This window comes from Miscanthus floridulus, chromosome 1, assembly GCF_019320115.1.
Source record: "Miscanthus floridulus cultivar M001 chromosome 1, ASM1932011v1, whole genome shotgun sequence".
In the NCBI taxonomy this organism is placed as follows: Eukaryota; Viridiplantae; Streptophyta; class Magnoliopsida; order Poales; family Poaceae; genus Miscanthus; species Miscanthus floridulus.
Genome location: NC_089580.1, coordinates 16,568,505 through 16,581,723, shown reverse-complemented (window position 1 = coordinate 16,581,723; position 13,219 = coordinate 16,568,505). Strand labels below are relative to the sequence as shown.

At 43.6% G+C, this 13,219-nt stretch overlaps 2 protein-coding genes across 7 annotated transcripts; both read left to right on the top strand.

Annotated features, from left to right (window-relative positions):
- The first annotated feature begins 215 nt into the window (after positions 1 to 215).
- Positions 216 to 2,361, top strand: LOC136474332 (transcription factor MYB52-like). Of its 2 annotated transcripts, none has more exons than XM_066471928.1 (3): positions 216 to 724; positions 1,332 to 1,745; positions 1,910 to 2,361. In XM_066471928.1, exons 1-3 carry the CDS (start codon positions 610 to 612, stop codon positions 2,080 to 2,082), a joined length of 702 nt encoding a protein of 233 aa, XP_066328025.1. In that variant the 5' UTR covers positions 216 to 609; the 3' UTR covers positions 2,083 to 2,361. The 2 variants fall into 2 exon arrangements, with proteins under 2 accessions (XP_066328025.1, XP_066328032.1); XM_066471935.1 differs by having other exon boundaries at positions 218 to 724; positions 1,913 to 2,361.
- A 5,286-nt stretch (positions 2,362 to 7,647) lies between these two features.
- Positions 7,648 to 12,426, top strand: LOC136551741 (uncharacterized). Of its 5 annotated transcripts, XR_010782695.1 has the most exons (5): positions 8,316 to 9,509; positions 9,583 to 9,626; positions 10,797 to 10,966; positions 11,476 to 11,585; positions 12,137 to 12,426. XR_010782695.1 is itself a non-coding variant. In XM_066543316.1 (3 exons), the coding sequence occupies exons 1-3, from the start codon at positions 7,663 to 7,665 to the stop codon at positions 12,157 to 12,159; spliced, it is 780 nt and encodes a 259-aa protein (XP_066399413.1). In that variant the 5' UTR covers positions 7,648 to 7,662; the 3' UTR covers positions 12,160 to 12,426. The 5 variants fall into 5 exon arrangements, 1 of the variants encoding a protein (XP_066399413.1); XR_010782703.1 differs by lacking the exons at positions 8,316 to 9,509; positions 9,583 to 9,626 and adding an exon at positions 7,755 to 8,309; XR_010782676.1 differs by having other exon boundaries at positions 9,583 to 10,966.
- The last annotated feature ends 793 nt before the right edge of the window (positions 12,427 to 13,219 follow it).

Below are 13,219 nucleotides of genomic sequence, written 5' to 3'. Positions count from 1 at the left end.
CCGGCGAGGTAGTTAGTCGATCTTGTAGACCTATAGAATGTAACTAACACTTTCTATTCAATCCATCCCCTGGCGAATGAAGCTTAACGTACAAAACCACCCGTTAGCCCACACGTAGCATCAAACTAACTCTGGTGTAACTATCTCCTAACTATCTTCTCACTCACTAACGATCAACCACAACGAGCGAGAGCCAAAAAAACTGCCCTGCCCACCACTTTCCCTTCTCCCTCCTTATATACCCCCGGCGCGGCGGCCCCCTTATCTCCCTCCTGTGCCTCCTTTTGTTGCCCTCCCCTCTTGCATCATCCTTGTTCATCTCGTCTCTCCATCCTTCCCTCCAGCCGCCCAGCAGCGTTCTCGATCGATCGATCGATCCGTGTGTTCTTCCTGTGTATCGCCTAGCCAGTTAATTGCTGATTCTTCTTCAATTCTTCGCCTGCTGCCAATTAATTTATTCCATGCTCGATCGCAGTGGCTTTAGTTATTCACTATAGGAAGCTGAGCAAGAAACGGTGCAGGATTATTATTTGAAGGAATAGAGATAGAGAGCTTCTTCAGATATATAGCAGCCAGGCTGTTGTTGATTGGGTGATCGATCGATCGAGGATGTGCACGAGGGGCCACTGGAGACCGTCGGAGGACGAGAAGCTGAAAGAGCTCGTTGCGCTGTACGGGCCGCACAACTGGAACGCCATCGCCGAGAACCTTCAAGGGAGATCAGGTGCTGCTACATATATATATATGATCATCGAGACTATATATGATGATCACTCATATATATATATATATATATATATATATATATATATATATATATATATATATATATATATATATATATATATATATATATATATATGTCAGAGTTTTTTTTTGTTGGATTTGGTAAACTATATCGGCCGCCAAGCTAGCTAATTCCTTCTCTTTGGTTCATTAACTGTTCGCGTTGGGTTTGACTTTGCAATTGGGGCATGCATGTTTGTTTAGTTAAAAGAAGTTTAGATCTGTTAGGGTGTCATATCAGAGATCGAGGTGTGTTTATCAGCCATTCTCCACTATACATACTACTCCTACACGATATATTCTCCTTGATGTGCATGTCATATCTGTATCACTTGTAGAGCAATTTTATCTAAAAATATATACCTCTACTAGTGATTTAAACTTTTCTTGCTTCCTAATTTATCTGAGTGGCCGTGTTCTTTCTAGCACAAGCTAGCCCTGGATGGAGTAGCTACCGCATTCAGATCAGGAGAATATAGCTAGCCGCTAGCGTGATTGAGGCTAGCTAGCTTGCTTAATTTAAATGGCAAATTAAATTGTTTCAGGGAAAAGCTGCAGGCTGAGGTGGTTCAATCAGCTGGACCCGAGGATCAACCGGAGCCCCTTCTCGGAGGAAGAGGAGGAGCTGCTCCTCGCCTCCCACCGCGTCCACGGCAACCGGTGGGCCGTCATCGCCAGGCTCTTCCCGGGGCGCACCGACAACGCCGTCAAGAACCACTGGCATGTGATCATGGCGCGACGGTGCAGGGAGCGGATGAGGCTCTCAAACAGGCGCGGCGGCGCTGTCGCCGGCGGTGCTGTGGAAGATGACAATAACCCTAGGAACACCAAGAAGCCGAGGCCTGATGCGAGCAGCATGGCCTCCTTGCTAGACAAGTACCGAAGAGAATTTTCTGTCGTCCCGTTTGCCATTAACCATGATAGCAACAAGCAGGACTATTGCTCAACTACTACGGAAGGTGAATACTGCTATATATCTTGCTTGCATGATGACTGCACTTGTATGCTACTATAACACACATTTTTCATTCTCTGATATATGCATGTTTATACACATGTAGTAGTGATTGTGGTAATATAAATATCAGCTTAACTAATTATATGTGATTTCAAATTTGATCAGCAGGCACAAACAAATCAGTTGAATTCTATGATTTTCTCCAAGTGAATGCGAACTCGAGCGATACCAAGTGTGGTTCGAGCATTGAGGAGCAAGAGGAGAACCGGGATGATCAAGCTGAAGGGCAGGTTGAGTTCATAGATTTCCTGGAGGTTGGGGCTTCTCATCGTCAGTGATTTATATCTATTCTATATATTTAACTAGGGATGCATCCAAAGCAGGTTGTAATGCTTTGTGAAAGAGGCATGCTGCAAATAGCAATCTAACACCAAACGTACTGATAGAGGAAGCAAAATGCACCGTACATATGACATGTAATTTATTGATGTATACATATCTGTCCATATCCACCGTTGGGGGTACATATGCAAAACTATTCTGAGATAAATGAGAAACTAATTATTATCTCATCTATTTGTAAATTTTATCTGATAATTATAAAGAATGTTTGATTCCCTGTCCGTTTCTAATATTACAATTGATCATGTTTATGCATGTTTCCTTCATGTTAAATAGCATGTTTCACTACCTAGTCCAATTTAACATCAATTCATTGGTCATCAAAATATGACGGCGATGATATGCCCAGTACGTAGATATATAGCACATTTATCATGAGAGATATTTACCATCGAAATATACTTCATTAATGTAGTCTGATAATCGTGTGTATATATACTTGTGACTATATATTAGCCCTTTTAGCTACGTACGCCATCTCCGATGGTAGCTCTGTACCGTCAATAAATCACTGTGTGTGTTTGCTTTGTTTTGGACGACTTCCAACTCTATGATGACATGTTTGATTGAACAAAAAGATTTGGAAAAAGGTAGAAAAATAAGATCCAGTAGCTAATTGGTATTTGTCTACTTTCGGTGACACGAAGCTTCATCCATTCACGTTTCTGTCGAATCGCTTTAGTGACATTATCCTAGCAAAGACAGTGTAACGGTGAAGACTCCTGTTGCTACTATATGCTCGAAATGACATTTAACAACCTGAAAAAACTTTTACAATTGCTGATGATGTACTGTGCAAAGCTAATTAAGTCATTATAAACGGGCGATCGATCGCTCATATATATATCGCATCTACTCCTATATATATCATGCACGTGCTTATGGCTTTAATAATATTTTAACTAGCTATTACTATATACTATGCGACCAATTTAGTCTAGTACTTGTCGCTTTAGTCAAAACAAAGCGCATGTGCATTCCTCTAAATTAGTGTGTTGTCGTCCTTAGCGAAATTGATCGAGAGCTATCTTTTTTCTAAACTACAAAGTCAATATGTTTTTTTAAATAGTCGGATAAATTAAATTGCACATTCATCATCTCTACAAACGCATCGATATGCTCACGATCTACCCCTATGATGAGCATGCATCTCCGAGAGATCAGTCTGGCATATATGCTCAAAATCTACCCCTATATGAGTGACAAAGTGGAAGATTCAAACTTAGGTGGTGGATAAGTTTGATCACATGCAACTTAACCAACAAAGCTACTACACTCAATTCACAGTTACACTACGTTTTAGTCATAACTCATAAGCTGTGCTAACTTCTGTTTGTATATATTTGCATGAAACAACTGGTACGCTTCGTTCATTCACCAGACAACTAGATCGAAGCCGCCATCATATCTTTTCTCCAAAGAGGTTATCATATTCCGGTTTTCCGAAGAAACGGAGCTAAAACTAAATCTCATTATGTGCTAGTAGAGAATTAATGAAACTACTAGCTAGCTAGCCAGGAAGAAATTAACAATGAACACGCTTGTGCGGAAAGGTACTGTGCGCTGCGTGCACCTAATTAAGCATGCGTTGTGTTGCCCCGGGAGTGAACAAAAGTACACGAGGCCGGATTTTTCGGCCGTTTTGCAACTGATCCGGTACTTAATAATCATTCCTATCGATCGAGAGGCCAGCATCGTGTTAATTAGTTATAGAGCACTTGCCAGAGATGTCAGCGTCGATCAGCAGGGGAAGCTAGCTAGCTCGCGCGAGGTGTACAGCAAAAGCTGTCCGGCCGATGGAGGATGACGGGCCTTATTTGATCTCAAGCAACCTACGCGCGCACGGAAGCGCACGACCGCGCTGCACCACCACGAACACGACGTACACGCCGTCGCCGCGTGCGAGCGCGGCAGCGCACCGAGGTCAGGTGAGCGCGCGCGCCGGCGTCGCTTTCCGGGACGGCTGCTGCGTGACGCGCGAAGATTCCGGGCCGAGGCTGGGGGTGGATGCGTCAATCCTAGCTGCCGAGCCCACATCGCGTTGTTGGTGGCCGATGTGACCGCGCGGACGGGCGCCGGACGTCCGCGCGCGCAACGGTTCAGTAACGGGCAAGCGGCAACGACAGCTCGGTCGACCGGTCGCTTGCCGTTTCGTTATTTCATGGCATCGGGAGAGGCAGCTCGCTCGCGTCGCGTGCGCGGCGGGCCTTTCGGCTTCAATGGGGGGAGGAAGTGGGGATGGATGGATGGTCGGGGTCGACGACGGCGACGTCGATCGAGCGAGCTAGCGTCTGATCAATGTGGATGCAACGTGCGCGTCGTGTGGCTCGTGGGGCCGGTGACGTACGAGTCCTCGCCTCCGGGGGGCAAGGTCCAATGATCCATCACCGGTTTAGTTTAGTTTCCATCAGAATCAGATGATTTATAGAGCACTCGTGGATGAATTAGTGGATACAATGTTGCTTTCGATCTTCCCATCTACTTAAGATATATGCACGGTTGGATATAACTTTTCGTCAGTGCTATTTATGCTAACTAGACAATATCCATGCGTTGCCGCGGAATTTTGTAGCGTTATATAGAAATAGAATTTATGGAGGAAGCATATGTAGAGAAAAAATGCCCCATAGTTGAATAATTTTGGCTTCATCAAAATTAAATGTTGAAATCTTAAACTTGGTACATCTTCAATAACTGAAAAGCTTGACAAAACACCTATCAATCAAACGGTATCTCTTGATCAAGTCGAAATGTACATAGAAAGACACTACCAAAATAGTAGAGTTCTCCCAATATTTTAAGTATTAATAAGAAGACTACTCCAGTCCTAGCACATGGAAATCCTACCTGGGAGGCATTTGGTAAGGAAAAAGCTTATATAAATGTTGAATGTTAAATATCAGGAGAGCTCTACATCACTAGGAGAAAAGTTGTGAGAAGAGGAAATCATCCAAATACTCACATGGAAGCTAGAGGTAGCAATCAATTATGAATAAATAATGATGCAAATACAAACCATTCTTTCCTTCTAAAAAGCAGGACGTGAGGGGAAAAAAGTGGTGTACAAAAGTGAGCATTGCTTGGGTTGTCACCTGTCTGTCCCATGGAAAGAATCGGGAGTCGTGTTGGTCAAACTTTCTTAAGTTTAACTAGATTTATAGAAAATATTAACAACATTTATATCTATAAATAAGTTTATTACAAAAATATATTCAAAGGTCTATCAACGATACAAATTGTGTACTGTAAATATTAATATTTTGTTATATATATTTAGTCAAAGTTAAAAGATAGTTAACTTTTTGGAAAGTGAGAATAAATCTTTTTATGGGACTGAGAGAGCACGTAATAGTAATAGCAAATATTACATGACTACATGGAGAACACACGTTGGAGAATTAGGTAAGGAAATTCATCCACCTGATGATAGGGGAATAAGAGGAAAACCTGAAGTAGCAGATTGCATCTAGAGTCTGTTTGTAACAGCTCCTCTTATAAAAAAAAATAAATCTAAATCTAGGATTCACTATGAAGAAGCTCCACTAGTGAATCTGAGATCCATTGTGGATCTAGTAGGAAAGTGTTTGGCTACATGGCAGCACCAGATCCACGCAAGGGCATTTTAATTGAAATGGACTGATTTGTCCTTGGGAAGCCCCACATGCTAGCGTCTAGAAAAAAATCACGATCTTCTTCCTGCACACTGATGGCGGCACCGGCGGGCACAGGGGACCAGGGGCAGCGCCGGCGGCCAGGCCAGCCATGCCGGCTGCTAGGGGGGGCCACGCCCCGGCCAGGCCAGGCCAGGCGAGCCGCGCTCGCGCCGGCGACCAAGGGGGCGGAGCTCGTGAGCACAGGGCGGCGCTCGCGGGGCCGGAGCTCGCACTAGCGAGGACAGGGGCGAGCTCGCAGGGCTGGGGTTGGATCTTGCGCTCGCAGCCATGACGGGATCTTGCGCTCGCGAGGATGGGAGCCCCAGCAACCATGGCGGCGTGGTGGCCGGCGGGGCCGGGTTGGGCACCGGTATGGATGCCCCCTGCAGGAGCCGCTGCGGAGACTCGGCGGAGGCGGTGGGTGCAACCTCACCGGGGGCAGCACGCACGGCCTCTCTAGGGACGGGGCGGGGCCTCGTGGGGGTGTGGCCGGGGACGGGCTCGTGGCCTCGCGGGTGGCGGGCGCGCGGCCTCGCTGGGGGCAGGCTCGGTGAGGGCTAGCGGTCATGGCGCGGGCGGTGGCGGAGTTGCGACGCGCGAGAGGGAAGGTTCGGGTCGGCGACGGGAAAGAGAAGGGGGGAAAATAGAAACAAACCGGTACGTCGTGAGTGGCAGTGGTGGTTAATTTTCTTCAACTCCATTATATCTAAGTTGGTAGAGCATATCTTGAGGAGATCTATCGTTTTGGTGAATCTGACCATTAGATCCACTGTTTTGGTGGATTTGGATTTGGTGTATCCAAAATGTTTGGCAAACTTTTAGTAGAGTAGAGCTGTTTTTGGTGAATCTGAAGTTGGGGAGCTATCCCAGATAGGTCCTTTGTTCGCATGTCTGTAGATGGATTCACGAAGAGATGAGACCGGAACGGAAGCTTGGATTGGTGCATCCTTCAAGCTTCAGCGACGGTAGCAGCTGTCCTCGTCCCCCACCTCTCCGTCGGTGCCGGTTGGCCTACGCGAAGCTGCTCACGTTGGCCTTGGCGACCCGGTGGATGAACTGCCAGTGACAGAGGGCCGTCCTAGTCCTTGAGTGCCTCCACCACCCCGATGCTCATCGCTACCATCGACGACGCCATGTCCTTCTACTCCTCACGTATTATTGCATAGAGTTGTGCCCTCGGTTATTGACGCGATCCAATTGCGAACATGCGTGGGCGAACAAGCAGAGGAAGAGGGAGGTGGAGCACAGAAATTCAAGCAGATACGACGAGACATGCTTACTCCCTCCGTTCTAAAACAAGTACTGTTCTTGTCTTTTTCAAGGAGTAGCACGCTTTTAACTTTAACTAGATATAAACAAGAAAATATTAATATTTATAGAACATAATTAGTATCGTTTGATAGATCATTGAATATATTTTTATAATAAACTTATTTAAAGATATAAATGTTGCTAATATTTTCTATAAACTAGTTAAATTTGACTGACACGAATAATACTTATTTCGAGACGGAGGAAGCATATGCAAATAGCACGAATAACATCAAGTTGATGGAATGATGGTCCCCTTACAAAAGAATTACTACTGCTTATATTTACGGTAATAGAAGGACAGGCGACAAAGGCCCCGTTCATTGGTATGAAACTTAGCTGAAACTGAGTGGTTTTGTGAGAGAGAAACACTGTAGCGGCTGATTGATTAACAGTGTTCGCTGAGGAGGATCAGTCGGCTGGTCTGGTTTTACCAGACCAGCGAACGCGCCCAAAGCAAACATATATTTTACTCCTATAAATTGCGTTAGCTCCTCAAAAACCACAACCACGTCACCCTAAATAGCCTCAGCCGTCCGATCTCCTCATCTAATGGCTGCATTTGCTCCCTCCGGATTCTGGTCGAAGCCGATTCTTCTTCTTCTGCGCCGCTTCTCCAGCTTCCCCCAACCACCTTCAGCTTCTACCTCCTTCTCAATCCTTCTCCTTCCTGGCTCAAAAAAAAGAGTTGTTCTCATCCTCCGTCTCCTCCCTCACCGGCCTCCCCTTCCTCTCTCTCCGTGCCTCCTGAGGGGCGCCACCTGGTGGCAGCGGCGGCACCAGCCCTCGCCCTCCTCCCCCTCGCGTCGCGGCGTGCGAGTCGGCTCATCGTCGAGGTGTGGGCGGGGCACGACGGCGCCCCAGGCCGCCGCAGCACCGGCCCCGGCTACGGCTGTCACCGGCGTCGGCGCCGCGAGGACCGGCACCGCCGTTGGCCACCGGCGTGGCTGCACCCCCTGGCGCTGCTTCTTCCCGCCGGCCCGCATCTGCTACTGTGCTCCACGAAACCCTAGCATTGCAAGGCAGGGCAGCGTCGCGGCCCCAACGGATCCGCGGCGGCCGGCGCCTTCTGACGCGGGCCACAGTCGTAGCGCCCCGCCCCCAGCACCAGGCCGCGTGGGATGCGGTGTGCGCGGTAGCCGTGGCCAGCCGTGTCGTGCTGTTTTCTTGGACGCTTTTCTTATCTTGCATCTTCTGAGGTGAGATGTTTGATTGAGTTTTACGTCTTTTGGGGAGCAACATGGTGTGCTGGTCTAATTTCATGGAAATAGTACACTTCAACCAGTAGATGTTACTGCAAGGTGCAAATAATTCATTATGCTATACATATTAATGTGCAGTGTATTTACATACAGTTTTCTTTAATATACTTTTAGCGATTCTACTTATGTATATTTTAAAAAGAAAATTTAACTGAAATATGCAGTTTGCTGTGCACTGTTGATATAGCTTTACCTAACTGAGTTAAATATACCTTCGTAATATTTAAGACAGTACCAATTAACTGAAATTTTACAGTTGAGTGATTTTTTTGTTAAAAATACTAACCAAGCTGCCAGTCTTAGGTTGTATGGTGCTCTCAGTAAAAGCTTTATGTGGCACCGTAGCTGGCTATTTTCCCTGCAGTGGACATAGTTAGGTGAGGGGGTGCTAACTTAACTAGAGGATGTCTCAGTCTAATGGCTTCCTCCGTCTGATAAAAAAAAGGTTCAATGTTCTTGATGTATATAAAAGTAGCCTTCAGTGACAACCATTTTCTGGTTTCCTAATTCAAAATGGCTCACATTACTCTATATGTCTTCATAATATATTTGCATGGTTGTATTAGGAAAGGTATATGATAGGTACTCTTTTTTTTAGATTCTGAATTTGTCTATTTTGTTTTTGAGGTAATTGTATTGGCATCAGCTCTGCAGATCGATTAAGGGCAAAGGGTCCTATGTACAGGATGGGCAAAAGCCCCAGCAATTGGTTTGTACTGAATTTTTGGGTGCTCTGTTCTATGTATACAGTGATTCATTGAGCCCATAATCACTGTATTGGTTCATTGAGTCATCGTTATTATGGACTCTGTCATATTTAACTTCAACATAGCCCTTCTTGAGCAGTAGAATTTGTATAGCCTGTAGAACAATATGCATTTCCGATCTGATAAAAATATATTCTATCTGTTACAACAACCTCTTGATGATCTGCATGTACATATGCTTCCCTATAGCTACACTTTTAAAGGGTCTACGGAAAATCATCTCACTTCACCGTGTATCATGGATATGTGCCTGTTCAATTAGATTATTAGTCTGGTGACGCTGCCTTCAAGACCTTATGCATCGAAATAAAATGATGTAGTTTCAGACTATCTGAATTGGTAGCCTCTGAACAAAATGGTGGAACTCAAGGTACGTAGCTTAGCGGTGCCACTTCTAGCTGTACCTTAACTTTATGCAGCAAAATAAAATGATAAACTTTCAGGTTATCTAAATTGGTGGCTTCTGGACAAAATGGCGGACCTTCATGTATATAACTGTGCACTGATAGTTCTATATGTGTTCTCCTCCCCATTTGTGACTTGATAAGAACTGAAAATAACAGTGGATAAATACTTTTCTTTTGAAAAAAAAATTGCTTCATTCTTTTCGAGTAATACATCCATACTGTGAACTTAAAATCTATGTGCTTCTATCCTTGGATTACTTATGTTACAGAGTTGTTAATGCTCATGCTTCGTAATAGTTGTTAATGGCCTTGTTGTTCTGCGGTAAAAAATATGTAATTGTTAAACATAATTCCTCTTCACAGCTTATGGTCATTAACTGTTGTCATTTTCCTGTGCCATCTAATATGTTTTAAAGTATAATTTCGATACTGATTGCTGGACTCCTATACTGCTTAAATAATGACGAGCAAGATTGTGGTTGGGCTTTAGCCTTGTTTCATGCCTTTGTAGGCTGATTTGTACCGCCTCTACAATAATTTCCTAGATGCTACTTTGGGTGAGGTCATCCATCGTTGTCACTGACTACAACAAAAGGACCTGCTTTCACTAACGAAATAGAATCAGATTTAGGTCAGCTCATGCTCAAACAATAATATTGAATTCTTTCAGTCCAGCACCAGCTAGGTCTGACAAAATGATTCAAGTTGATCAAGGTGATCCTTTTTTTTTATCTAATTGGAGTGAAATAATATGCTCGGACAATGAAGCTTCAAATTTGGGTCTGTGTTCCAATAGTATGCCTCATTCAGACACAGATAAAGCATTTTCGTACGTCTAACATTCAGACATAGATAAAGCATTTTGGTACGTGTAACATTCAGACATAGATAAAGCATTTTGATACGTGTATCATGCCTGTCATTTTCCACTTTCAAAATTATAATCTTATTACCTGCGCAAAGATAATGCCTGCACTTCAGTTGAAACTGCTTATGTTTTGCCCTTGGCTCTTGGCATCTCCAGTCATTTTCATATGTACAGCGATATTGGTCAGAAGTGTTTGGAGTTAAGTAGGAAATGAAGAAATCTGTCCACTTTAAAAGTATCAATATGCAATTTTAACTATATAGGCCTCAAAGTTTTACATTTATTTTGGTGGTCGCCTTGCTTTGATTGCATCAACTCTGTGACTGACACTAATGAATGAGGACTGAAAACAACCATTTTGCTATTACTTTTCCTATGCTAGGAGATTTCCTTCTTTTTAGATACTGATCACAATTATAGGCGTGCCTATGCATTCTAAATGTTATTGGAGATCTCATTAAGAGGTTGCAGCTGCACTGAAATTAGCAAGCTGACAAATTCAATCAAGTACAAAAAGAAGGGAGCAACAATACCATAATGATTATGTCTAAGGTATTTTGCTATTTTCCTTTTGACATTGCATGATGCTCATATAGTGTTAGGGTGTGATCTGCTTTCTTTCCTCATTACATCAGGTAGTTTTTATTGAGCAGTGGAGTATACTTTTGGGCTGGACCAATTTCTCAGCTTTATGTGATTGAGTTAAATAGGTATTGGCCTTTGCCATTACGATGTCAAGACGACCTATCACTCACGTTCCCTTTGATGATATATAGATAAAAGTATTTGTTTTTATTATAAAAAATTCCATTCCCCCATGTCGCACACATATTTGACATCAGAAAAGTTGTATTAGATTCGCTTGTTCTCTAACAACGTCTGTTTTTTCCCGTTTCATATGTATTTCCCTGTGCCATTCATTGACATGAGTGGATTGGTTTGACGCCTATTCCTGTTAAAAAACTTTTGCAAACCTGTATTCTTTTTCTGCCTGATTTGTGCCATCTATTTACGCTCCTTGGTTATTCTTTTCGTTGCTACTGACTGCTCATAAATCCCAGATCCAAACATAATATCAAACCTACGCGTGCAAGGACAAACCACCAGCAACGGAGCCTCCAACGTGTAGCAGGAGCAATAGACAGACAACAAGGGCAACAGGGAAGAAAAGGTAACCTTGCATCGACTACTACAAATTGCCCTTGCCAACTCTCAAGTTTAGCACAACCATTGGCTACGCTCTGCTAGAATTACAATCTCTACTTATTAAATCCTGGTTTGATATGCATCTAACATTTCCAAAACCTGGAGTATCTCAGGCAACATTTGTTTTAGCCAACCAAGGCAGAGCCATCCATTATAGAGATAGATTCACACCATACTTTGTTTTTTAGTGCTAGCAGTTAGAAATACTCTCTTAGATATTTATCACAGCGGTTCTTTGTAACCCTAGACTGTTTTTAAACCTGAAGGGTCAGGTTGTGTATCCACGGCTTGGCAAATAATATCTCATGAATCTTCACTATCTTATATGTTAATTCAAATTTACAGACTCCCTTAGTTGGTTTGGATGTCTTGTCCCTTTTTTCCCTTGCTTTGGTTTGCAATGTTTCTCATTCGAAGACCTTATGCTTTCACTCCTCGGAATTATCATTGCCTGCTGCCACCCTCCATATGTTCCGTTCGCCTCTGAAGTTGCTGAAGATGGTTCTCTATATGCAGGTGAACTGGAGATGGCCTCATGAGCTATAAGAACACCTCTTCTACGACTCCAGGCTAGTTTTGCAGGATGAGTGGATATATGTAAAAGGCCCTTCGAATAGCAGATGCAGTACATACCTATGAAGTCCTCTTTAGGTTTTCCAGTCTTACACCATATGTAGTACATATATATATATATATATATATATATATATATATATTTGTGTGCCACTCTTACCTAATTCCCAAACATACGTCTTCTCTTATAATTAAGTTTCAAATGTATGCATATATCCTCTGAACTTTTCCGATGTATATCTACTTACGCCCTGTTCGCTTGGCTTTTAAGCCGTACTTTTTCAGCCAACGAACAATATTTTTCTCTCACAACAAATCAGCCAATAGTACTTTCGGTCATGATTTATCAGTCAAACGAACATGGCACTACCTTATTACTTATAATACAGTCTATATATTCTCCATATTTCAAATCATTCCTATGCCTGCCTATGTGCGCGATGGCGCGCGCCCTGCACTAGTATGAAAATAAAAGAACCAGCTAGGACCTATTTTAGGCCATCCAAACGGGTAGACTAGTAGGTAGATTAAACTTTATTAGTCTAAATAAGTAATAAATTCAACTATAGTTGTTAACTTGTCCATATATCCAAACAGTATTATATGACTATAAATTTAATTTAGTTTCCTAAATTTTAGTTACCTATATAAACTTTAGATAGACCAACTAGTTCAGTTGATCCAAATGCACCTGATCTTCCTCAATTCACCATGGATCAATCCCCCTGATCAATCCTCGTCTTCGTCCCCGACCTCGATCTCCTCATAGGCGCACCCATACGTGTAGTGCTGGTGTAGGATGGCCATCTTCTTGTCGTAGTCCGACTTCAGATCTGCTGTTATCTCGGCGAGGCTATCCCGCAATGCCTGTTCCCTTTCGGACTCGGGGGGAAGCTGGAGAAGATCTTCGGGGAGGCCACGAAGGTATCTTGGGGGTATTGGAGGGCGCGGCTCTAGAGCTCTGATGTACTGGATCCTCACCGGCACCTTCATCATCTTCTTATTCTTCGCTGCTCCCGCGGGCTC